Here is a 27,435-nt window from a genome sequence, read left to right on the forward strand (position 1 = left end):
GGCGATCATAATTTCTGTGCTTTAGGCCTCCCGCCAAGTTGTACAACTCGGATTATCGCATCGGGTCTAGTGAGACAAATTCGTATTATTAAACACAACAATAAGAATTTCTTATGGATTCTAAATGTATTGAATGTATCAGAAGAGTATTATTCCAATGCAGGATGTTTCAGTATAGTGAAAGTGGTTTCATACCAAAAAGTAATAAATATGAAACAGGACTATAAAATGCAGAATAATTGCTTAGAAACATATGAGCAAGCACAATATGTGCTCATCATGTGATGTGGGAATGTTACATCTTTCATATAGTGAATTTGGAAATTCTTTTTAAATGTTTGTCCCTGTTATGCATGATCTGAAGCTTTCTCAGCTACTAAGTACAGGCAGCCCTCGATTTGGGCCGGTTCAGAATAACGCCGATTTTGAAACCAGCAGGTCAAAATGTGAAAAGAAATACTATTATTTATAACGTTTTACAATGTATCTCGTACTGATTCTTATACTAAATCGTAATTTTTACATCGCTGATTTTGAATAAAAATTATAAATACAGTCATCTCTGCAATTACGTATGTTACGTTAACTCGAATTTACTCCAAAGAGATCGATGAATCGGTAAAAGCTGTTTGAAATGCAAACTTTTGCATATGCGAGTTTGCTCTTATGCAGTTTCATTCCTGGTGCTTTAAACTTTCAAAGGACTAATTTAATCTCTGCGGAGGTACCGGGGTTATTTTTACTACGCGATTTTCTATAGGTCAGCGTCTTACATGAATGCAACTATCGCATAACAGCAGAGATGACTGTACACATCAATCACATGAAAGAATCGCAGTCAATCGCGGGGTCCAACGAATTGCCGATTGTAAGTGTATAAAATATATTTTTTAAATTCCCTTTATTTTATTTACGTTATTTCAGAACTTTAAATGTAATGTCATTATATTACTCGTCAATGTTTAGGTGCTGGGAACGCAGGTCATTGACTTCCCTTTGATTTACATTATAAGAAGAGTTTCAATTTACACCGGTTCGTCAGGAACGTATCCCCGGCGTAAATCGAGGGCTACCTGTGTAATGAATCATTGGGCTACCAGCTGTGTCCGGTGGTTGACTGGAGAAAACACATGGTGTATTGTTTCTGTTTCCATTACTTTGTTTACATGCACAAATACATTACCCAAACACCATTAAGAAAGATATCCGTCTTCTGGGTTATTGCGCTTTGTAGTCTGGTCGATGTTAACCAACGTTTCAGAGGTCATACTGCCTCTGTCATCAGGGCGATGAGTATGAAGATTTCTGTCTTCTGGGTTGTTGCGCTGTGTATACGCCCTGATGACAGAGGCAGTATGACCTCTGAAACGTTGGTTAACATCGACCAGACTACACAGCGTAATAACCCAGAAGACGGATATCTTCATACTCACCGCTGTGAGAACCTCAAGTCTTACCATTAAGAAACTTAACTTTATAATACAGCCTTTTTTTGAAGTAGGAACCAATTTTTCATTTAAGAATTCTGGATACCAGACAAAATTGAATTCTGCTGGCTTAAATATTACATTTATTAATAAAACTACTCACAATTTCAAGTAGAGAAAACTTGGTCATTTATGTACAAATAGCAAAAATGCTGTTAATTTTGTCGTGTCTGTCTGCCTTCTAAATATGACAACTCAAGAACCTCTGAATAAATTATCATGAAGATGGCTGTCATGTCATGTTGTCTGGTAAAAGTTTCCTAACATTTCAGAAATCCTTGCCTGCATCATCAGGCCAATGACTCATTACACTGATGATGGAGGCAGCAAGGACCTCTTGAACAGTAAATTTCTACCAGACTTCACTTTTCCCACCATGTTTTACATCTCCTGCAAGATGTGTTCAAGAGATTCAAGGAAATGAACTGAGATGAAGCCACAGTAGTATATGCACAATTTGAATCCTGTATGACATTTCAGGCAAATATGTCTTTTTGGTTCTTGCACCTTGTAGTCTGGTGAAGTTTTCTGATGTGCTTCCTGACATCTTAAATTTTAATCCTGTCTGACTGCAACCTACCCTGCATGGTTTCATCAAATCCTCCAGTGATGTAGAGGGATGGTGGCTTCAGTTGGCTACCTCATCCCACAGCTGATGCTTGTACATAACAAAATGATGCAGCCAAGCAATTAACAATCCTGTTTTGTATTTGGTTGGTCCTGGGTTCAAATCTGGGCCTGGAGACCGGCAATCCTGACTTAAGTGCTGAACTCTTTTCCTCATTCCCATCAGATAAATTGCAGGATAGTTACCTTTCATGACATGCTGCTCCCACCCAAATTATTTCCCCTTCATTATTGCCACAATGGATCGTATCCTGAGCCAGTGAAAAAACATCCACTCCCTCACACACAGATCTATACCTAATGCTTCAACCTTAGTAATGGAAGAACCATTACTTGGGTTATGACAATATGTCAAAGTTTGCTAGCTTCTTATCGCTGTTAGAACCACACCCAAATTCCGAGCTGGAAAACCTCCACTTGACAGTTTCCTATGACAACTTATACTTCCTCCAGATCGCTTCCCTCCAGTAGAAACCCACAAATTAATGTAAACTGTCAACAATGCTTTCAACCTCAATCAGCAATCATTTATTCATTGACCAGTAATGACCATGATGATTACAGATGAGCAAAAGTAAGGAAATTAAAGGAGAAACAGAAGAGCATCAAGAACTGTTTTACTGAATAGGTTCAAAATTCTCAAAAACATTCTGATAATGTCTTAAAAAGAATCATTGTAATTGTATCCTTATGTTTAGAGCTTATAAAAGAGAATAACATTTTTCAGCACAAGTAATACTTGATACAACACTCAAAATGTTACATGAAGGTCTTATATTGCCTTGACCTCTGGCAATGGTATATTTGCCTCTTCAACAGCTAGATTCTTTGCAGTAATCGGTGGCAGGTCTTGGATACCATTCTTATCAATAAGCTGAACTTTGAAATTAGGCAAGTTGACAATAAGTCTCTTGTGAATCTCTCGCACACATTTTTTCATCAGTTCATAAGCATCTTCTTTACCCATATCTGTAATGTGTTAAATATGATCAGAATTAAAAGAGATGTCAAGAGAAAGCAAATGTTACAAACACAATTAGATAAGTCAAATACAATGAATCATTCATACACCACACTTTCTTTGTGTTTAGGAAGTCTCTGATTCAATTTATGGCCCAGGGGCCAGATATTGTGATAGGATTTTCTTTAGTTCCTATGAATACAAAGTTATAATTTAAAAAATATTTTTGATGAAAGTGAAACAGGCCTGATTAACTTCTATTCTCAATCACTAATACATTTGCAATCATCAGTAATAATTTTTTAGAAAAAAGGCATTTCCTAATTGGTCAATGTGCCCCTTATTATCTTCCTCCAATACAGCTACCCTGCAATGGTTCCACCTCTGTGGCCAGGGTTCTAGCCCTTGTAAAAGCATGGTGAATTTTTTCATGATCATGTATGAACTCTGTGTTACCTTTAAAATATATAATATAATTTAATTATAAAACACAAACATGACGCATTTAAACTTTAATCTGTGTTACCTGTTTTGTGATATCTATCCAGAATAGAAAGAGAAAAGAAGCCTCCATATCCATGAGTAGCATAAGGTACTTTCACCATTGATGCTAAATAATCCACAAAATACAGCTCTGAACCTGTTTCATCATTGTACCCAGCCAAAAGAAGGTTGACAAAGTAAGGTGTCTGCAAACAGTAATGCACATTATCACTACTTTTCCTCAAAACATGAATTAAAGATATTCTAAACAGAGACATACTTTCTTTCTATGAAATAACAATTAATGAATGCTACATAACACACATTAAACGAAACAAAGGCATTTTATGGATTCCTTGCAAGAAGTGCATAAAATGAATGAAAATGGGAAGTTTCTTTTGTTCATCCATTTGGATGTGTCATCTCAAAGTATTAAAATTCTGATGAACTTTCATACTAGGGAGGACCTCTCAGGCAAATTTCATTTCACATAAGATTTGAGGTTTTCACTGTGGTAAAAATGTGGATTCTCACCATGCAGCCTTTTAGGCATTTACCAATGTTTCAGAGAAACATATCACCTCCATCTTCAGGGTACTATTTTATACTCTGAAGACAGAAATGACATGTTCCTTTGAAACCTTGGTAACCACCTACTTGATTTTCAGTGACACTGCCCAAATGTGATTCTGATTTATATCAGCCCAACACAACTCCTATATAATATGTATCTCAGCTAATACATAATGTTTTTAATACAAAAAAACTTATTTTTGCTAGAACATGGACAGAAAGAATACAACTGAATGAAGATAATCAAGTTGTGAAGTTCCTTACTGCATGATTTTCTCCATCATCTTGTTACTTCCTCTTTGCTGGGTCTGAATATTCTCCTCAGCACTATGTTCTCAAACACCCTTAACCTATCATGTTCCTCCCTTAGAGTGAGATAGTAACATTCTACCCAACATGGCTAAAATATTATTTCTGTAACTAACCAACAAATTCCATGAACCAAAGATTATACAGTTATTGAAAAGTCATGCTTCATATATTGCACTCAAAACATTTTATATTTTAATATTTTCATTGTCCTGAAACTTACTTCCAATGGAGATCTGAATGTAATACTGCATAGTCTAATAGATATTGACCAAGGTTTCAGAGGAGCTTTCTGCCTCTATTATAAGCATGTTTTGATCATGAAGACAGTAAGCTCCTCTGAAAAATCAATCAATATCTACCAGACTACACAGTGTTTATCTCAGAAGAAAGCAGTTTCAGGACTGTCACCTTGAGAACCTCTTAGATCTCACTAAGATATATGAAACGTCAGGAACTACATTTGTTCAAGTATCCGATCATTAATTTCTCACCCGGCTTCTTAGGTAATCTGCCAAGTTTCGACGAGTGAAGTTAGCTGCAGCACTGGGAGACAGTTCATATCCATTCCTCATTTTGTAAAGCTGGATGTTTTTGGCAATATATTCTGCAAACTGGGTTGTGTCTCCAGACTCGCCAGATATTGCCATCACCAGTTTATTCGAAATCTTGTGTAGTTTATCTTCATCTAACACATAAAAAATATAATTAAAACAAATTAAAACTATGCATTTATAATGAAATACTCTTTCATGCAAATATGTAATACCTTCTGACATTTTAAGCAATTTCCAAAGATTAATAGTGAGAAAATGTATGGACTGGATTCAATTGACTGGGAGTTTCTCTACCTTGGCGATAAACATCCAGGATTTACAAAAGAGTAGAGTAGAGTTTATTTACATTCCATAGATCCTTCTTAAGACTCAACCAAAGGATGCAGAACATTTCATACAATATACATACACTTCAGAACTTCATACAATATATTAATACATAAACTTCAGAACTTTCAACATATTTCACATATCAATGTACATAAACTCCAGATTCTGCAATACAAGTATGAAAAATAATTTTACAAATTATATACATAAACCACAGAATTTTAAATAGAAATACAAAACTTGCTTTACATACAGATTATAGATATACATAGAGCTTACAAATTTTCAGCAGAGATGAAATCATCTACAGAATAGAAAGAGTGAGTAAAGAGGTAATCTTTCAATGCAGGCTTGAATACCTTTACATCATAATTTAGACTTTTAATTGTTGGTGGAAGATTATTAAATAACTTGATATCTGTATAGTGGGTTATCGGGACACAAAACGGGGGAGTCAGAAAGGCAAAGCCTGACATCATCTGGATTCATATTTAACCAAGTACAAATGATAACGGTGATATTTTTAAAACGATTCTAAAATCTATAAGCAAATTTTGGCCCCTGGAGACAGGTAGTAACAACAATTAACATCTCATGCATAACCAAATAATATATAATAATTTGTCATTTATTGAAATAAAATATAACTTTCAAGTATATGTCATTTATCCACACACATTAACCTAATCTAACCTACCTAAGCTAAGCTAAGCTAAGCTAACCTAACCTATTTTTAAAGCGATGTGTCCCAATAACCCACAAGTACCTACACTCCTTTTTGATATTTAGTAAGGTTAGCATCTGGCACACAGAGATCATGTTTACGTCTTGTATTTAAATTATGTACATCTGTATTTATTTTAAATTTATCCAAGTTTTCCACCACAAATGATAGCAAGCAGAGTATAAATTAAATTGCAAGTGGAAGTATATAACATGAAATTTTTACTTTGATTGTGATCTAAATTTAGAACTGGCTTATCTACAGTGACTTGGATATCTTTCAGGAATTTAGTGATACATTTGAGCCTTAACCTATAAAAGACCTACGTCTTACACCAGTGATTACAGGAATTTGTTGAGTAGCTGAGTAAACATCAGCTTTACTTGTAAAATCCCAAAACACGGAGAGTTTAAGAGGAAATAATTTAAATGTGCATGGTAATTTGATTCATCCCCAAGATAATCTGACTTTATCTGATATAAAAAAATCAATCCAGGAACATGACATTGTGGTGGTCCCTTACGAATATTCTCGGAATCTGCAACAACAAATTCAAAATTACAAAAAAACGATAGACAAATTACAAACGTTAATCGAACTTACCATCTTTCATAACCATAATACTATTAGAATTAGTCATATCGGCAGCAATAAGAACGAAATCTCGAAATGAAATTCCTATCAAACACTCCATTACTGTATGTTGAAACACTCCAACTTCCTATGATAACAGGATTACGTTAAAAGGCACAACAACGGTTAGTAATGTCAATACAATGACTTATACCACACATCAACCTCTTATTTGCCGTTTCATCCTCAATACACCAACGACAGGTTTGGCACTCAAGATTATTAAATACGAATATCCCTATGAAAGTAAATTCATTTATACTATTACCACCTCAACACAGTTGGATTTCAATGTTCGAGGAGGAGGTGATTGGGTTTACCTCTTTGTACTTTTTATTTTCTTAAATTTGGGCTACATGAATTTGGATCATTTTTAATTACGACATAATTTCGTACAGCACACGAACATAATTCTGTTGTGACACAGAACCACAACTAAAAATATAAGAAAGCTAAAGTTAACAAGTCCATGTGCATTAAGATATCAGTGGAACCAAAGAGTGAAACCATGACACTGTAGCTCTGAATGAATCTTCTAATCAACCGCTGCGATAATACAGTCCATCACAGATAATACTAAATCCATTGCTTGGACTCAAATATTGCCGGAGTGCCCGATTTTACGAACGGGCCCGCCCTTCTGTGTTCTGAAAAATTTGGGTTTTTGGATTATTTGTTGAGTACACGTGACATATCTGCTCTGATAGTGATAGTACGGTTTAGTATTGCCAATTTAAGGTATGTATACAAGTATAATATTACATTAATAATATACACGTGAAATCGGTGATAACGTGGGGTGATGGTGTAACGGTTATTTTGTACTATGTTAATAGAACAAACAGTTTTTCAGTTAGTAAGATATTTGGTGTATATAACATTTACGGAGACTCAACAAGAGTGATGTTAAAGTTATTTAATAACAAGTCACTAATAGTTTGGGGTAGGTGTGAACTATGTACTGAGGGTGATCAGGTCAACGTCCACACTTAACCTCGAATGTTAAGTGTTTGTGATGGGCATATTTACTATACCTGCTATTTAAAGGCAATTTTCTATATAAAGGGGTGCAATATTTTGTTATGTCTTCGTTATGTTAGCTACTCATGGAATGTTAACAGGAAAACCCAAGGACATCAAGTTATGGCTTAATGTAATCTGCCATTTGGTTTTATGAATAATTAATATTGTTTTATTAAGAGAGGTAAAATAGTTTCATAATGGGTCCTCTGCCTTGATGTAACGTGGATTATCTTAATAAGGCACAGTAAAAGTTCTTCCAAGTTCATGATGTTCAAGTGTGGTCACTTACTCACTGGCTTACTGCCTCCATCACCATCTCTGAAATGTCAATCAGTTTCTATGAGACTTCACAGTGCAGCATTGCAGCAGTCAGTCATCATCTTCATATTTGCTGCCAAGAGAACCAAAAATGTCATGTAGCTTCCATTTAATTAACTTCTATAAATTAGAGATACGTATATTATTCTCAGTTTGTAGGTTAAGTTCAAATTAAACCTTGTATATTTTGGAATGGATGATATCAAGGATAGCTTTTATGAAGAACTGGAATCAGTATTTGATACATTTGGCAAGTATCACATGAAAATTCTGCTAGGAGATTTCAATGCAAAAATTGGGAGGGAGGATATCTTCAAACCCACAATAGGCAGGGAGAGTCTCCATGCACTTAGTAATGATAACGGCGTAGAGCATTAACCTTCGCTACGTCAAAAGATTTAATTGTAAAAAGTACAAAATTTCCACACCGTGATGTTCATAAATAAACTTGGATTTCTCCAGATGGGAACACACACAATCAAATAGATCATGTGTTAGTAAATAATAGAAGGCACACGAATATAATTGATGTGAGGTCTTTCAGAGGGGCAGACTGTGACACTGATCATTATCTGGTGGTAGCAAAAGTGAGGGAGCGGCTTTCAGTAAGTAGATGAACTAAACAAAATTTTGACACAGAAAGATTTGATTTGAAAAAATTAAGTGAGGGAGAGGCGAAGGAACAATAGCAAGTTCAAATTTCGAATAGGTTTCAAATTTTAGAGACCGATGATGATAATGGAAGTGTGGACATCAACAGGGAGTGGGAAAATGTCAGAAACTACATCAAAATTTCAGCCAAAGAGAAACTAGGATACTACAGGAGAAATCAAAATAAACCGTGGTTTGATGAAGAATGTTCCAAATTAATAGATCGAAGGAAGCAAACAAAATCTCAATGGTTGCAGGACCCAAACAAAACAAATGCGGATAATCTATGTAATGTGAGACGTGAGGCTAGTAGAACCTTTAGGAATAAGAAAAGGGAATACCTGAAGGGCAAAATTGCTGAACTTGAGACAAATAATAAGGAAAAAAATATCAGAGACCTGTACAGAGGCATTAATAACTTTAAGAAAGGATATCAACCCCAGACCAATTTGTTAAAGGATGATAGTGGCAATTTGCTTGCAGATCCAATAAAAATTGTGAATAGGTGGAAACATTTCTTTAGCGAGCTCTTAAATGTTCATGAGACTGGTGATATTAGACAGATTAAAATACATACAGCTGAACTGTTGGTGCCACAACCTAGTTTAGATGAAGTTGAACTAGCCATTGGGAAGTTGAAAAGTTATAAATCTCCAGGTATTGATCAGATTCCAGCAGAATTAATTAAAGCAGGTGGCAAAGGGTTACATATGAGGATCCATAAGCTTATTCAGTTAATTTGGGATAAGGAAGAGATGCCACAACAATGGAAGGAATCCATAATTATTCCTATTCATAAGAAGGGGGACAAGACTGAGTGTGGTAATTACCAAGGAATTTCACTGCTATCAACCTCATACAAAATTCTATCAAACATTCTTTTGGCAAGATTAACCCCATATGCGAATGAAATTATTGGGGATCATCAGTGTGGGTTCAGACGAAACAGATCAACGATTTATCAGATCTTTTGCATTCGTCAGATACTAGAGAAAAAATGGGTTTTCGGTGGGACCGTGCATCAATTATTTATAAATTTCAAAAAAGCCTATGACTCTGTGAAGAGAGAAGTGCTATATAATATTCTTTTTGAATTTGGTATACCAAAGAAGCTAGTGAGTCTAATAAAAATGTGCTTAAATGAAACCTGTAGCAAAATTCGAGTAGGTAAGTATGTATCTGAGACATTCTTCATCAAGAACGGTCTAAAACAAGGAGATGCTTTGTCTCCCTCACTCTTTAACTTTGTGCTAGAATATGCCATCAGGAAAGTCCAAGATAGGTAGGAGGGTTTGCAATTGAAATGGGACACATCAGCTATTGGCATATGCTGATGATGTTAATTTATTGGGAGACGATATGAATACAATAAAGAGGAACGCAAAAGTTTTACTAGAGGCTAGTAGACAGGTGGGGCTAGAAGTGCGCGTGGTACTTAAACTGATTCGCCGGTCACCCACCGGAAGAACGCGCATAACTCCCGCCCACATCAACAGAGCGCCAGCCGACCACGCAATGGAAGCACGACCGCAGCCTCATAAATTGTACACCCGGTATATTCATATATAGTCAGATACATTAGAAGGCTACTTACCATATAAAAAATAACCACATTCTTACCACTGAGTAATCAGTTCATTATGTATATTTGCAGACACTGTTGAATGATGAAAAAGTATAATTTTGACCAAATGATTACTTTATTCAAACTACTTAGACCTTATACTGAATATCATTGATTTTTTATAAAAAATATACTATAATGGATTTTGAAACACAGCTGATTTCCTATAACTGTTATGGTGAAGTTGGACATGCATCAGTTAGAAATAATCTGGATTGTTCAGAAGTATACTGATATTCCATGAGAGTAGAACATATGCAGAAAGTCCAGACATAAATTCTTGAAGACACTGTACACACTGGCTACAGTTTCGCAGCACTGGCAACATCCCCTCCAAAGTATTCAGATGATAAATCTTATGGTGAAGGTACCTGGCTGCAGACATCAACAAACTAAAATATGGTTGGTTGTAAAAACACAACTCTGTGAAGAATCTAGATTTTATTGTCCTCTAAGATCCATCAGAGTATATTAATATATTTCAACTAAAGCCTTTATAAAAGTTAACATAGCTTTTACAAAGGCCTTGATGCAGATAAATGTCTATTTTGGAAACAGTAATATAACTTCTGGATATTTTCTAAAAGAGAAAAGAATATCTAATGAGATATTCTTGAATTACAAACCAGTTTGATGCAAGAGTTACGGTTATAGTGCAGAGCCCTTATTCTGGCCAAACAATGACTAAGGTGGTTATATGAGTAGTCAATGGTATTTTCACAGTTCTCTTGGAAAGTACACAGCAGAAGTTGCTCTTGATCACTGCAGTGTTATAATTTAATTAATACATGGCTGCAAATAACCATGGATATTGACACAAATCCAGTGCTTAAAATTGTCTAGCTGGAAGACAGGTTTACAGAAGCAGTGAGTAAAATGAATGGCATGCACATATCTGTGAAAAAGGTTCTTTGCAACTTTTCATTTGTAACTGGCCTTGATGTTTATTAATTGCAAATGGAGATCTGATGTTAAAAATAGAACTATATATTTTTGCAGATCTAATCACACTGCAAAGAGTTATATATTATTTCCCTTGTTTTGTAAGTAACATATAATAAATTCCAGGAATGAAGGATTAATATCTCACTAGATTTTCAGTTAAATAGGTAGCTCTGATAGATATCACTTTCTTGGATAGGCTGTGGGATAAATTAGAATATTGTCTGCTGCATAAACAGTGGCAGCCATTGAAACTGTGTTGTGATATTACAGTTCATTTGGATACAATTTTATTTTCAAAAGTTATATACCTTATTCTGTTACACCCTGTACACCATCTGTAGTTGTGTCAGTGCTTTTAAATAGCTTAATAACATTATAAACTCTCAGTATTCATTTAAATTTATGTTGATATGTCTTTGGATGCTACTCATTTGTGTGCTTTCTGATTCTTAGCCATCAATAATGGCAGCACAGTGGTATAACTTTTATGAAGAAGAAATTTATATAGGCATACATTATGTGCAGAAATAGGCCACTAAGTTGTATAATTATTAATATTTAATTCTGTTTGTCTCTTTATGTAGACAGAAGAATTTAAAGAAAGTATATGTCATAGGTTCTTCCTAAAACATGTTTTAGTCATGTTAAAAATAAGTAATAATGAATATGTATGATCTAAGGCTTTCATGGCAATTAACATTAATAAAGTCTTCATAGGGTGGTTTAGACATACAGTTACATCATAGCCCTGATGATGGGAACAGAGATGGTCCTTGAAATGTCAGTGATTTTTAACCATGTGTCATGTCTGGTAGCCTGAGAAGACTTTTCCTATGTTTATTTGTATTATGTATTTATTTACAGTTCAAATCATGGCTGCAGTTAATGTTTATTCCACAAATGTGACTACAGATAATCTTAGCCGACATGACATGTTGTCTTGGGTTAATGACTGCTTGGCATCAAACTTCACCAAAATTGAAGAACTATGTACTGGTGCTGCATACTGTCAATTTATGGATATGCTTTTCCCAGGCAAGTTATTCTTATTGTGTCTGTTAGTATACTGAAAGTACATATGTATATAGTGGCTTACTACTTCGGCTACTTATTGTACATACAGCACATGGCTGTTACACTTTCTACCTGAAGAGTGTGAAACTGACTGAAATCTCATTTGATTTGACAGTCTGAGGTTCATTTATTTTTAGTAGATGTCAGAAACTGATGGCTGTGTAAAAAAAATGGAATGGCAAGACAAATAAATTTGTCTTAAAAAATTTGAACGGGAATAAAGGAAAAGTGAATTGTAATAGTTGCATATTTGTTTTGTAGGTAGTGTCGTCATAAAGAGGATCAAGTTCAGAACTAATCTGGAACATGAATATATTCAGAACTTTAAAACCCTTCAAGCAGCATTCAAGAAAATGAGTGTTGATAAGGTAAATGTCATTGCATTTTCCTTCTGAAGTGTTAAACATTGTATTTTCCACTAATTTTAAGGAACAATCTCTGTGCATGTGTTATTCATTGTCTGTTATGAACAGATTTGACATGTTTTTCATATATTGTCATGTTCACATACATATTAAGACAGACATATTTTAATTAATGGTTTTTCATGTCTTCATATGTAGTTCATGAATTTTATATGTAAGTCTGTGGGGAAATCCAAGTGCCTGTGATTTTAATAAAAAACACTGCTTGTATGTATGGGCATAATACAGGAGTTTTCTATATTTAATCAACACAGCCTCCATTTTCACAAATTTTATGAACTTGTCAGTCATGGATAGACATAACAGTAAAAACTTAAGTTCTGCCTCATATATAATATAGAGGAGGTACTGTGATAAGGTGAAGTAAAGTTTATTAACATGATATTCATGGATGTAGGGCCTACTCAAGATTTGGTTTAAATATTTTAGGGTATCAAGTCTGAATTAATTAGTAATGTTATTTTTATGTCTTAATCTGTAAATAGCTATTTAACAGTTTTTAAGTGCAGAATTTGTCTTGCGAGGCTATCTGGCTTGTGGTCACTTTGAAATAAGTAAGATTAGCTCAGGAAAAGGAAAATGTGAGCTGTGAAATAATAAGAAGGGAGAGAAAATTTGTCATTATTGGGGAATAGACATGTTTATGACACATGATTCTATTTAGGAATATGTTTGATGAAAGTAATATTTTGTGTTTGTGTGTATGTTACTTATTGCATTGGTGTTACATATAAGAGGAAATGTGTTGCAGCTAAGATGTCTAGCAACTAGGGGTCATGGCTTTGATCATGATTATTGGTTTGGATAACATTTTCCTTTTACATTGAGTTACATATTCTTATAGAATGTGTTTACATTAAGAGCTGGCTCAACTCTCTTACTCACAGTCATTTTTTAAAGACAATGTTTAAAAAATAAATCATAACTCCTACAATAATCCACATTTCTGAATGACATGTTCTTTTCTTGCTAAAACACTTTTATTATTCCCATTATGACTACTAATAATAGTTTTAGTATTACTGTCATTATTCTATCCAGTTCATGGTCACTGCCTGCAAATAATTTCTCATTCACTTCCATCAAATGTACTTTTTATTTATAGATGTTTATCTTGGCTTGACTATAAATTCAGTATTTCTATTTGTATGCTGTTGAGACAGGAAATGGTTTCTGCAAGAGATCACACAGTAGATAAAACAATGGATAATCATTCCTCACTGCATAAATTATAAGAACCTGATATGCACCAGGAAACTGGTGACGTGTGTGGCACATGTTACATTTAGAAGATGGGCATAATTTTATAGAATTTTGTGACATTTACAGTAATTTTAAACTCTTTCATTGCAGGTAATTCCTGTAGATAAATTGATTAAAGGCCGATTTCAGGACAATTTTGAATTCCTTCAGTGGTTCAAGAAGTTTTTTGATGCTAATTATGATGGTAGAGATTATGATGGCTATGAAGCTCGTGGATGCCAACCACTGGGCAGTGGAAGCAGAAATGGTAGTCTTCATCAGCTTCCAGTGGTGGTTTCTGCTCCAAATCGGCCTGCAGCAAAGCCCCATCCCCCATCACGCCCTGCTGTCATGAGGCAGCCTGGTAACATCATCCTGCCTTTTCCATGTGAATGTCCTTATGTTGTCATTACATTGCCTGTGTGACACTTGTAATCAGTCAAATTCTGTAATGCTAAAAGAACTTTCTGAAATTGATATCACAGAGAAAATAGTAACTATCATCATTCATCAACATTTCAGTCAGGAGGGATTGTCATCTAATAAAACCTCTTATATTTTTCTCTCTCTTATCTTAAGCACTGTTCCTAAATCTAGGTTTACTCTTTCTCTACTATGTTTGATGTATCTTTCCTTTTTGGTCTCTCCACCTTGTTGATCTCCGCAGTGGTCATTTATTCACCATCTTTATTTTTATGCCCTCAAAAATATCTTATTGTTCACTAATTTTTCTTGCAGGGATGCTGTTTTCAGTAATGCATAATGTCACTGCTTTACATTTTGTTCCATGTTTATCTTTTAATACTAAGTTAAAACTTCATGTCTCCTCATTATTTGCTTACATATTCAGCAAGATAAATTCTAAGAACAAAGTGGACAGATAAGAAAATAGGGGAATTCATAATTTAAGCAAGGGATCTCTCAAACACTGACAGCAGATTGTGCCGGATTCTTTATCCATATTTATATTTTCTATCTGTATATCTGTGGCACTTGCTTAGTTATGTTGCTCCTTTGTGTAAACAGTTAGTGTTGTGTTTACTGTAGGTTCTTCTCAGTATATCTTCATGTTGAAATGGTAAAAGGTACCCATGTTTCAGAGTAAGTTGCTGCTTCATTTTTAGGGTTGAAGTGTAGCACCATGTCAGAGTGACAACATTTACCAACATTTTGGAGGAGGAGTTGCATCTTTCAGGGTTGAAATACAGCACACATTGAAATATTAAAAATTAGTAATGTTTTGGAAGAGCTTACTGGATCTCAGTTGAGGACCAAAGTATAGCACATTGTTAAAGTTTCAGAAGTACTTGCTCTCTTCTTATACTGTCTCCAGTGCTGAAGTATAGTACCGTGTCAGAATTGTAATAATTACCATTGTTTCAGAGTTTTTATCACCAAAATATTGGTAATTTTTATCATTTCAACACAGTGTAATACTCAGAAGACTAGTGAATATTGTTCACCATGAAATATTATCTGATTCAGTTGAACTGAATTGTGGTCAGTGCAGTTTGAGGTAGTTTTAGTTGTCCCATGCTTTGTACTAAAAGTAGTGTTTGCTCATATGTACATGTTGACCAATCCTTCCCTCTATTGCTGCATACTTTTTTATATTCCCATAGTAGTATAGAAAGTATTAATAAAGAGTCAATTTAATGGATAACTACACCTTTGACATTTACATTTATAGCACCTTCTTTGGTGTAGACACCATCATTGAGAATGTAGGATATGTTTTATATTTAATCAACATAATGGGTGGAATGATTACACCATTTTGTGGGGGGAGTTGAAACAAGAAAAGATTCTTTTTGTACCCTTTTATCTCCTGTGTGGAGCATAGGGGCCTGCTTTTGGAGGTATGTGATCTACTTTTAGACATTTGGTAGGGACTTCTTGGACGAGTGATAAGCCCATCGCAAGACCTCTGCCAAAGACGGGTGAGAAATGGCCGCTGAATTTTGCTTACGAAACATCTCGTTATTGCTCGTAAGGTTGTTTTACATTCTGTAAATTTACAGCATGGGACCACCGGCTTTACTTCCCCTCCGAAGAAAGTCATACTACAGATATTTATCACCCTTAAAATTCCATCACCCTCAGCCAGGTTTGAACCTGCAAACCTTGGGTCCAGTGGCAAGCACGCTACCATTAGACCACGATGGGCAACAAATAAGAAAAGATTATAGGTTTAATGTTAGCATTCATTCTGAAGTTTTCTCTGCTCTTAATTTCATTACCAGTATCTCTTTTGTTACTGTTATTACAGAGTTCAGAGATGACTGTCTTCTGGGTTCTAGCACCATGTAGTCTTGTAGAAGTTACCATCATTTCATAGGTCCTCCATCTTCAGGTTGATCATCATTGCGCTGTTGCTACAACCTAGAAGACAGTGATCTTCATACTCCTTCATGAGAACCTTAAATCCTACTTATTACAAAGTGTTTATATTTTGTTATCATTTCAAAGTATTCAGTAATTCGTGTATTTGGTGACATATGGTTTTGTTGATCACAGAAGAACATGGGCATTCTGTGCTGATCACATTTATTTACAAACAGTATATGATGTGTGTTGCTGGCAGGATATCAGTATATTAATCACAGTTATGCAGTCAGACGTTTACAGATTATTTTCTTTGTCTTGTGTATTTGTCTGAATTCAGATTCTCGGGAAATACTTATTCTTTTAAGTGAAAGCATATGTGTGCCAACACTCAATGTTTGAGCAAGTTTTACATTGACACATCTTTTGTTATTGGTTTGGTCAAGAAAGAAAATTCTTTCTCGTGCACAGATCTTGACTGGTTACTTAAGTGCAAGTAATTTGTACTTACACAGCTGTTCATAAAGGCTATAGCATTACACAGCTGTTCATAAAGGCTATAGCATTCTTATCAGTCAGAAGTGATTTGCTGATTGCCATGTGGGTAGTCACGCAGGAAGAAAATTTACTCCAACGCAGGTACAAACAATGGCTTAAATCTGGGACATCATTGATAACAATTGGCAACATTGAAGTACAACTCTTGGAATATCGTAAAATATATTTTGGAGCCCCTTTTTTGAACAGTTATCGGAAGAAAAAGCAAGGCATGCTTATTTATAGCATGTCAGTATACCAGACACATCAATTCAGTGAAATTTTTATGGATTGTATTTGTAAACACAATCAGTAGAGGGTAGCAGCCTTCATGTTCCTTGTGTGAATGATGTGTGATTTCTGTCTTTCAGACAACTCAAAGCAGAAATTTACAGAAACTAACCACATTGTTTGTAGGGCTTAGAAATAAAGAACCAGAATATGACAGTCACAAAACAAATTCAGTTACTGTCTTAGAATAACTTACATTGTCATGAAGTGGTTATGGATATTGTTGAATGCCTCTTTCAGTAGCTTCTGTAAAAAGTATGGTAAACACAATATTTTTTATGCAAGTTTTTAAATAACATGCATTTGGTATGTATGCTAGAGTGCATATCATTCCTGTGTAACTATCCACATGGTAACCAACATATCAGAAGTTGCTGCACACGTAACACCATAGTCTTTACTATGAACTACTGTGTACAATATGTGATTTCCATTATCCTTTATTCCTGTCCTGTGTATTACAGAAACCATTTATTTTTATTTGCACCTTATGCATGTTCTGCATATTTCAGGGTCAGGCAGTAGTGAGCAGTTCTTTTCTTTTTGCAGTTATCTTTGATTTTTACACGCACTATTTTATTGTATTTTTATTTTGCACATACATTGCTTTTTTCAGATCGTTCCAGTAGATAGGCTAATCAAGGGAAGGTTTCAAGATAACTTTGAGTTTCTGCAGTGGTTCAAAAAGTTCTTTGATGCCAACTATTCTGGTGCGGATTATGATGCCTTGACAACTCGAGGGGGGGAACAAATGGGAAGTGGGGGTTCATCAGCACCTCGTGGGGGTGGTCAAATTGCAAAACGTGCACCTCCTTCTGTATCGGCTGCAGCCACGCGCCCCATCAAACAAACCGGTAAATACTTCAGGAAGTTTTATTTTATGTAACTTATTCAGTTATTATGCCTGTAGGAAAAAGTCTTACTGTTCTTACCACTTATGGGCAGTTGGTTTGTAACAGTAGGAGATTGAGATTGCCTTCAAATGACATGATGATGATACAACTTTTTGGACATGATTCAAAATATTCTTAATATAGATTGACTATAAAGAATAAAGTCCATGTGGATGCTTTTTCTATTCAGAATGGTATGAAGCAAGGATATTCGTTATTCACTGTTACTTTTCAAATTTGGTCTAAAATATGCTGTTAGGAAACTGGAAAGAACCAGAAAGTACTATAATTGTTTGCTGTTAATTTAACAAAAGGATAAATCCCACAAAGACAGCATAGAAATTATATTAGAGTGTGTGTGTGTGTATATATATATATATATATATATATATATATATATATATATATATATATATTTGCCTCATTCCCAGAATACAGGACAAAATCATAATATGAAGGTCACTAATAAATCCTTTAAAAAAATTTGTTGAATTGTGGTATTTGAGGATACAGTAAATAACAGATCAAAATTATCACACAGGAATTAAGAATAAATTACATTTGGAAATGGCGTGGAACCTTTCATTTCAAGATCTTTTTCTTGATGTCTTCTGTCTAAAAAAGTAAATATTAAAGTATTAGGAAATTACATAATTTTACCCATTGTTTTTGTGTATGTTTGAAACTTAGTTTCTTTTCCTTAAGGTAAGGACATGTGTTGAGGATATTTGAGGTCAGAATGGCAAGGGGAGAGAATTTTTGTACATAAGAGAAAGGAAGTAACACAGAGCTGGAGAAAATTGCATAGTGAATGTTTAATACTTTTAAAAATATTAGGTTAATCAAGTCAAGAAAAATTTGGTGGAGCATGCATGTTAGAGATGAAAAATTAATATAAAATGTTAATTCGAATACCTGAAGGGAGGAGACCACTTGGGAGATCTAGGCATACAGGGAAGGGGGCATAGGATAATTTTAAAATGGATTTGAAAGAAATATGGTTGGAAGGAATGGACTAGATTCATCTGACTTAGAATAGGTTCCAGCGGGGAGCTGTTGTGAACACAGTAATGAACCCTCAGGTTCCACAAAAGTATGACTAAATGACTACCATTAAAGAGGATTCAGCTGCATGGTGTTAGTGTTTATAAATGTTAATTTTAAAAATTGAAAGCTTCCTACACCAGTTTTAGCACACACAGAGAAATATTCAGAAACTGTATTTCATGCATATTTGATGCATGAGCACTACCACTAGGCTTATTGTAATCAACAGAAGGAAAATTGGCATTTTTGGTACTTGAAAGAATATATACAGACATGATATAGTGCAGTATGATAAGGTCTTTCTCTGCATTAGAAGTATATTAAAAACTGCATGGGGCTTGCATTATTGATGTCAAAGAGTCAGCGAATCACTTAAAAATACATGCCTTGTAAACTTACTGGCTATCCATCATATGTTGACTAGGTTAATTTAAAAAAGTCAGTGATAAGTGATTCAACTTTCTCTGTGTTCTACATCTCCTAGTCTATTTTGTATGTGTTTATGTGTGTGTGTGTACATGTTGATTCTTTTTATTTATTTTTGCCCACTGAAAACTGAAAATATTGAGTAGAAATTATCTGTCTGTGTCTTCCTCGGTGTATTGCATCCTTATAGGGTTTTCTCTTTGTAAGTTCTAATAATATAATTGTGTTGTGCACTATTCAAGAAGCCTTTTTATAAGGACAAAGTGATATTTCCCAAATTGCTATACATGTATCTGAATTCCTGTTGCAATGTGGCATAAATGATTTATGCAAAACACAACTGTAGCATGTCATACAAGTTTGGTACATAAGTTTCTTGTATATTTTCCTCCTCCTCCCCCCTCAAAAAAAGAGGAGGAAGGCTGTTAAATACTGATATAGACAGTATTAATTTTGTTGGTTTATTCAAAAGTAAATGATGCAAATCTTGTAGGATTTGAGGTTTTCGGTGGTAAGTCTGAAGATGGCTGTCTTCTGTGTTGTTGTGACGTGTAATCTGGTAAAAGTTTACTGACGTTTCAGAGGTCCTTGCTGCCTCCATTGTCACCCTGATGATGGAGGTAACAAAGACCTGTGAAACATTGGTAAACTTCTACCACACTACATGGTGCAACAACCCAGAAGACAGCCATCTGCAGTGCAAATCATAATACAGTGAAGAATAGGATTATGTGTAAATAAAGTGTGTTAACACATTTGCTTGAACTAAGTCTGAATGAGAGTCCATTATCTCACCCCAAGACCTCTAGGTTCCGTTAATTGGTGTCAGATTATTAATGCAGTGAATAGAACTGCTTGGAGCCTGCATTAACAAGCATTTTCAAGATAAAATTGTAGTTGAACATAGAATAGCAATTTGTCAGATGGATGAAGTCTGGGTTTTCCAAATTAAAAAATGCCCACTGTATATTTTCTTCTTATTGAATTTCTTGTTGTATGACATCCAGTTGAAATATCTATAGTTATTACTGTTTTATCAAATAGACAAGAACAGTAATGCTAGTTTATTAGGTGATCCTGATTTATGGAAATGTAAAGAAACTATTGTCCGCGAGGCACGAGAGTAGATGTGGCCTTGTCAGCCGTTGCTTGTGTGGCAGGGGGGAAAGTGGGTTCTGAGCATGTGCTGGTGATGTATTCCTTACCTAAGAACATTATGCTATCTGTCAGTCAGTACATTAGCTCACGACGTACGGCCTGTAAAACTGCGGGTGTTTTTTGGGTCCGCTAGTAGCACAGAATTCTACCCCACCTCCCTCAAAGATGTCAGGTCTACTCTCGTGCCTTGCGGACAATGTATTGAATACATATGCAAGAATTCTAGAACTCTACCATGCCTGTTAATCAGACTCTGTTTCCTGTCACAGTGCCAAAAATGAATCCCCCTTCTCGTGCACTCCCAAACAGAAATCAAGGAGTTGTCATTCAGAAAGGAGATGCTGGCAGAGTTGAGGAACTTAACACACAGGTGAGAATTCATTGCAAAAATGGTTTTATTGTGAAGTATGGGAATGCATACCTGAAGGCATTTGTTATTGTTTATTATCTCTTCTTATGTACTTGTTCCATGGATAGTTGGTCAGTTAATGAGTTTACAGTTGACTCATCTGCATTTGTAAGATTTCAGGTTTTCACAGCGGTGAGTATGAAGATTGCTGTCTTCTGGGTTGTTGCGCTGTGTAGTCTGGTCGATGTTAACCAACATTTCTGAGGTCATACTGTCTCCGTCATCAGGGTGATGAATATGCCAATAGGGTGTGTGGGGCTAGGTTTATAGGTACCAGAATGTGAATGTAGTAGCCTGCCCCGAGCCAATCGGAGCAGGCGTGGGAGTGAACCAATAGGAGTGTGTGGGCGAGTGTGAGAGAGGGAGAAAAAGGAAAGGGAGAGGGGGGGGGGCTCGGGAAGTGCGTCCGGTGGGACAAGGGAGTTCGGTTGAATGTGATCAGGGCACTGAAAAGGGCCAGGTTAGTGGTCTGGTTGATTCTGGCGGTGCTCTCTTGCTCGCTCTCGGAGTCCTCGAAGAGTGTGAATAAGAGGCTTCCAGGACCGGCTCAGGTGAAGTCCATCTTCCCTGTTGAAGTTATCGGGATGTAATTCAATCTTGATGGCTTCCCTGATTATCCGATCCATGTAGCCGGTTTTTGTGGAGAGGATAGAAGTGTCCCCGAGTTGTATGCGGTGTCCCATGTTGAAGCGATGTTCAGCAACCGCAGATTTTTCAGGCTGCCCGAGCCGGATGTGGTGCTCGTGCTCCCTGACCCTGGCCTCAACGGAACGGCCTCTCTGGCCGATGTAGACTTTGCCGCACTCGCAGGGAACGCTGTATATGCCAGGCGTCTTCAGTCCTAGGTCGTCCTTGACCTGGCCCTTTTCAGTGCCCCGATCACATTCAACCGAACTCCCATGTCCCACTGGACGCACTTCCCGAGCCCCCCTCCCTCTCTCACACTTGCCCACACGCTCCTATTGGTTCATTCCCATGCCTGCTCTGGTTGGCTCGGGGCAGGCTACTACATTCACATTCCGGCACCTATAAACCTAACCCCACACACCCTATTGGCATATTCTTCGCCCTGATGACGGAGGCAGTATGACCTCTGAAACGTTTGTTAACATCGACCAGACTACACAGCGCAACAACCCAGAAGACAGAAATCTTCATCTGCATTTGTTATACAAAGTGATTCATAGATCTAATAGTGTACTTTAGGATGTTGTTGGGAAGATCATTTGGAGCAGAAATTGTAAATGAATGTGTTTCTTCAGACTTGTTACTGGTACTGTTGTCCAAGTGTGATAACTCTGCTTCACCCATCTGTACTTCCATGAACTCTCTGTACAGAGCCTGTGAAATGGTCACAGTAATACAAAGCGATGTCGGTGTAAGAATGTTTTGACTCGGAAATTATGGTGAATCTGAAAGAATATTATTTACATTTTCTGCTCCAAATGGTCCTCCCCCTTAGGTATTGTACTGGAGCATGGAAGCACCCTGTATGTAACTTAAAAACAAATCAAATTCAAATATATAAATTAAAATTATGTTAGTGACACTTCCTTTGAACCATGTAATTGTACCTCCATGGCTTAAATCACCAGTCTCATTAATGGTAACACAGTGTACTACATGAAGATGAGGTTGACATCAGTTGTAATATATAACATAACTGCCAGTAGTTCCTCATCAGACATGAAATTTCTTGTGATAGAGAATAAAACTGGTAATGTGTAAAATAAATTATTATTCTGCTATTGATATGGGTGCAAGTATTGTTGTTACCTTTACTCTTACATTTGACAGTGTCTAAGATTCAATGTTGAAAAATTATATTGTATGCCTAAAGTGCAAGTAATATCTTCATATCCATAACATAAGTCATGAGATAGGAAACACAATGATAGCAACAAAGAAGTTTCTGAAAATATTACAAGGAAATTTTGTTTGAATGTTGGCAGTTGCTATTATAATATACATATTTTTTTCCATGTAAACCCATTACTAAATCAGGGGTCATGTCATTAAAAAATACAAAATCAGTGCTGAAGTTATCAGATTATTTTTTGGAGAAGTAAACACATTGCTTATTCTGTGCAAAAACTTTTATAGTGTTTGACAAGTGATTTTAACTTACATCTTGATTTGTATTCATAATTTGCCTACATAGGTTGTTGAGTACTGCAATAAAGAGTTAAGGTGAAGGTAAATACGGAGTTCATGATTTTATAATTTCATGCAATTTGCAGCTCTTTATCAATCTGCAGAAAGGTGTAAATGCTGGGTTTCTTTTTATATCTGGTTCATTTTTAATATAGACATAAGAAAGCAATGTTTTCTTTTCAGTTACTGGATCTGAAGCTTACTGTGGATGGGCTTGAGAAGGAGAGAGATTTTTACTTTGGAAAACTGAGAGATATAGAAGTTATGTGTCAAGAGAATGACAATGAGCAGAACCCAATTATCCAAAAGATTCTGGACATCTTGTATGCTACTGAAGTGAGTCTAATGGAGATCTGAAAATTCTGTAATTTGCTGCCAAGTGGGTTAGCACAGCAGTAACAAGCCTTGTTTGAATTCCAGCTGGAGTCTGGGCCTGGATATCATGATGTCCTTGTATCCGCTTTCTCCTAATAACTTTTGAACCAGTTGATAAATTTTGATGTATCTTCATATCTACATTATGCTATTGGAGGTCCCCTACCTTTATGCTTTTCAAATACCTGCCATCAGTACTACTATCACAAGATCCTGAAACTGTGCAATAATAAATCAGTTACTTGGTAATAACCACTGAATCACTGGTGCTAACCATGTGACAAATCAGCAACATATATTCATATTCTGTATGAAGCAATTCTTATATTACCACTTGCAAAAGTCTGAGCTTGTATGGGACACGTTTAATGAAGTCAGCGTTTGTACTAGTGGAAATAATCTACAGGAGTTGATCACTAAATTTTGTAATTATTTAATGTCTTTGCTAGAACCTGTATAGTTTTTGAAGCATTTGAAAGAAAATGAGTGTCAAATTTTGCCAGAATTCCTTATTTATGAATACTAGGAATGGCCTTAAAATAGGATACATAAACTTTCTTTCCATATCCCTTCCAATTTTTACTAATTTTAATTTGCTGATACAGATTCTCAGCTGACACAGTGTCATCATAAAACCAAACATAAATTCAGAAATTGCCTCCAAGGTTTCTACAAATTATTCATCATACTTGTGTCTGGGAGGATGTATGAATGAAAAGGGGAGACAGATTTATCGGTTGGGTTTTTGAGTCATAACATCATGTGGACTTGTAGGTATATACCAGTGTTTTGGAGGAATGTAATGTCTCTATCATCTACAAGTGAAAATGGCATTACAACATAGAAGACCAACATTGAAATCTTCATCGCTGTGAGAACCTCAAATTTCACATGAGAGACAGATTATGATAGTTAAATATATGTGGAAAAAAAGTTATGAGGTGCGTTTCAAAAAGTAACAGCAAATTGACAATGTTTCACAAAACGAATATCCCAGGCATTTCAAACTCCCGTGCAGGGAAGATAAATTCTTAGACAAGGTTTTAACACCGCCCAATAGATGGCATGGCGTGCTTAATGGAAAGGGATGCATATACAAAATGGCGGCGCCCTTAGCTGTTTGCACCGTAGAGGAACAGCGAGAAGTCATCAGATTTTTGTGGTCAGAGGGTGTGAAACATCATGAAATTCATAGAAGAATGCTGCAACAGTATGGAGATGCTTGCATTGGTCTAGAGAAGAGTGGGTAGATGGGCGAACATCAATCTGTGATGACCAATGCTCTGGTCGTCCATGATAACGCATGCCCTCACACGGCTGCTGCAACTCTTGACAGCATTCGGAGATTGAGATTTCAGATCTTACAGGATCCCCCATACGGCCCTGACCTTGCTCCCTCTGATTATCATGTGTTTGGACCCCTGAAGGACGCTTTGAGAGGACGAAGATTTGGGAATGATGGCGAGGTCAAAGAAGCGGTGCATTTCTGGCTGAAGGCACAACCAAAACCATTTTTTTGTGATGGAATAAAGAAGTTGGTGCAGTGGTGTGAGAAGTGTATTGAAAAGGAGGGTGATTATGTAGAAAAATGACATATCATTTGTATCTCTAATTAAATTATATATCTCAAAATATTTAATTTGCTGTTACTTTTTGAAACGCCCTCGTATATCTTACTAGGCTTGATCTAAAGTTTTTTGAATGTATCAAAGTATACAATTACATTCGAAGACCTACTTGAATGCATTGAAGGCTGATTTTGTATTAAATTATGCGACTTCCCATATAGAAATAATGACTAACCTTTATTGCCTGTTATTGCAACTTAATGTGGTCCAGCTAGCCATGTGTCACAGTTGTATTGCTGAACTTTTAAATCTGTTAGTTGAAGTCTAGCTGACAGTTGCATAGTGCACGGATTTAAATCCCCAATTTCCCATATGTTGAAGGTTAAGGAAGATAGGAGGTATGGAAAAGCAAACTCCAAATTACATTAGAAATATTTCTTAAATGCATTCTTCGGGATATTGGACGTCTTTTCCCTTGGCATTAACTTATTGCAGATAGAAATTTATTGTGGCAAAGCTGTTAAAATTATTTTTCTTTGCATTTTTTAACTAGTTGGTGTTTTGAAAAATGTTCAGATAAAAGTTTTAGACTTTAAAGAGACATGCATTGTCATGTATCATATTTTTGTGTGGTCCAATTTTGAGAAAATTTACATTTGATTTGAAGTTCATGTGAAGTTGGAGTTATTTTTTTAATGATATTGATCAATACTAAACTCAACTTTTAGTGTACACATCCCCTGATCCCCCATATTACTCTCCCCCCCCCCCCCCCCAACAATAGTATGAATGTCATCAGCATCTGCTCATTAGTTCCAGAGATGGACCATGCAGATAAATGAAAATGATCTCTATACATTTATTTCATGCTCTTCATACAAAGAATGTCTAAAACAATAAACACCCACTTTGTAAAAAGTGTTACCAAAAGTCACAGTATGCTTTTTTTTATTACAGGATGGATTTGCACCTCCTGAAGAAGTTGATGGTGATGTTCCACCACTACCAAATGAGGAGGAAGAATACTGATCAGTTTAGGATTCAGTGTGTACATGTAAAAATGTGATGGCAGTGAAAAGTTTGGAGTGAACTCATACATTGGTTATACACTTACATCTGTATTGCTAACTCACCCTATAAGTGCAGTAGGTTTGAGCTCACTACCAGCTTAAAGAAACATACTATAATTCCTGTTCATTTTTAGCATGACTCTGAAATAACATGCACATGAATGGCTTTGTTACAAAAGTGATATTGCAGTCTTAACAGAACATATCACTTTACAAAGAGCATAAATATGTAGGCTTTGTATGTTGTTTGCCATCCACTTGTACTTTTAAAGGCAGAATTGGTGCCAAGTAATAGGACTGGATTGTATAGCTTGTGAGGTCTGCTGTTTTTGTTATAAATATTGAAACGATACTCGCATTTAAATTGTTTTGACACTTCTGGTAGTAAGTGTACTTCTTGCATTGCATGTTGAATCTCAATAGGTCTATGGTAGGGAGTGCAAATATATATTTTTTTGTGAGAAACTTCTTGGGCAACATTAAAGTTTATGTTATAATTGTTTCAGTAAGTGTTGCAATTCCTAAGTTATTAGTCATTTCATATTCAGTAAGAGTAAATTCCTCATCGTAAATAAGCGTATTGTGCAGAGTCATGGACTTGGCTGGCTCTTGTGAACATTGTAATAAACCTTCAGTTTTCATAAAAGGAATGACTCTTCCCTGTGGAGTTGGGTAGTTTTAAGTGAAGTACATTTTTCATCAGACTTCTTACATTGTAGTTTTTCTTGAGCTGAAACTGTTTTAACTTTTGTGAAACTGTAAGTCTTGTTCTTTTATCACATGTGATGGTTTGCTACGAAATTTTTGAAAAAGCCATCATAAATAATTGTTTAAGTGAATAAAATGTAACATATTAAAAGTTGTTTGCCTCATGTGTGATATTTTTGTATACTTATTCAACCTTTTAAGCAATACATTATTTACAATACCTGTGATGTTAGACCATAAACCAGTAGTAGTCATGCATTCAGGAGTTTGAAGTTTTGTTTCCTTTTATATGGGATATTTCTATTAGTACTAATAGCATGCAATAAGAAGTCAGGTGGGAATGATTGGCTATGCTATACTGTCACAAAACATACAGCCACCCCCACATACACTGTTTCTATATCACAGTGCATTGTACTATTGAAGACAATTGACATACCATGTGATTAGAATATTAGGAATGCACATGTACAGTAAGATCATCCCTT

General features: G+C 35.7%; 2 protein-coding genes and 1 long non-coding RNA gene across 5 annotated transcripts; 2 read left to right on the forward strand and 1 right to left on the reverse strand.

Moving 5' to 3' along the window:
* The first annotated feature begins 533 nt into the window (after nucleotides 1–533).
* LOC147874707 (uncharacterized) lies at nucleotides 534–1,713 on the forward strand. Its single transcript, XR_015533791.1, has 2 exons — nucleotides 534–868; nucleotides 967–1,713. It is a non-coding gene; the product is annotated as an uncharacterized LOC147874707 (long non-coding RNA).
* A 1,055-nt stretch (nucleotides 1,714–2,768) lies between these two features.
* Nucleotides 2,769–6,899, reverse strand: Prosbeta4 (Proteasome beta4 subunit). Its single transcript, XM_022069304.2, has 4 exons — nucleotides 6,655–6,899; nucleotides 4,935–5,128; nucleotides 3,602–3,764; nucleotides 2,769–3,083 (listed from the first exon to the last, which is right to left on the reverse strand). Exons 1-4 carry the CDS (start codon nucleotides 6,743–6,745, stop codon nucleotides 2,887–2,889), a joined length of 645 nt encoding a protein of 214 aa, XP_021924996.1. The 5' UTR covers nucleotides 6,746–6,899; the 3' UTR covers nucleotides 2,769–2,886.
* Nucleotides 6,900–7,247: 348 nt separating this feature from the next.
* On the forward strand, nucleotides 7,248–27,101 carry LOC110832370 (microtubule-associated protein RP/EB family member 1). Of its 3 annotated transcripts, none has more exons than XM_087343528.1 (7): nucleotides 7,248–7,422; nucleotides 12,110–12,284; nucleotides 12,585–12,687; nucleotides 14,098–14,350; nucleotides 20,933–21,033; nucleotides 23,410–23,562; nucleotides 26,127–27,101. In XM_087343528.1, the coding sequence occupies exons 2-7, from the start codon at nucleotides 12,118–12,120 to the stop codon at nucleotides 26,196–26,198; spliced, it is 849 nt and encodes a 282-aa protein (XP_087199654.1). In that variant the 5' UTR covers nucleotides 7,248–7,422; nucleotides 12,110–12,117; the 3' UTR covers nucleotides 26,199–27,101. The 3 variants fall into 3 exon arrangements, with proteins under 3 accessions (XP_087199654.1, XP_087199652.1, XP_087199653.1); XM_087343526.1 differs by lacking the exon at nucleotides 7,248–7,422 and adding an exon at nucleotides 7,500–7,627; XM_087343527.1 differs by lacking the exons at nucleotides 7,248–7,422; nucleotides 14,098–14,350 and adding an exon at nucleotides 17,756–17,993.
* The last annotated feature ends 334 nt before the right edge of the window (nucleotides 27,102–27,435 follow it).

Source organism: Zootermopsis nevadensis, unplaced genomic scaffold (assembly GCF_977971745.1).
Source record: "Zootermopsis nevadensis isolate Lab colony 2312 unplaced genomic scaffold, Znev_1.0 Znev_ptg000006l, whole genome shotgun sequence".
Taxonomy (NCBI): domain Eukaryota; kingdom Metazoa; phylum Arthropoda; class Insecta; order Blattodea; family Termopsidae; genus Zootermopsis; species Zootermopsis nevadensis.

Bases quoted from the DNA above. Each gene is read 5' to 3' on its own strand.
- Prosbeta4 (XM_022069304.2), bottom strand. From the start codon at position 6,745: ATGGAGTGTTTGATAGGAATTTCATTTCGAGATTTCGTTCTTATTGCT. The intron at 5,129-6,654 runs GTAAGTTCGATT...TTTATGTGTTAG, and splicing joins TATTATGGTTATGAAAGATG to ATGAAGATAAACTACACAAG. The intron at 3,765-4,934 runs GTGAGAAATTAA...TACTGTTTGCAG, and splicing joins CAGATTACCTAAGAAGCCGG to ACACCTTACTTTGTCAACCT.
- LOC110832370 (XM_087343526.1), top strand. From the start codon at position 7,588: ATGTTAAAGTTATTTAATAACAAGTCACTAATAGTTTGGG. The intron at 14,351-20,932 runs GTAACATCATCC...TTCCTGTCACAG, and splicing joins TGCTGTCATGAGGCAGCCTG to TGCCAAAAATGAATCCCCCT. The intron at 23,563-26,126 runs GTGAGTCTAATG...TTTTTATTACAG, and splicing joins ACATCTTGTATGCTACTGAA to GATGGATTTGCACCTCCTGA.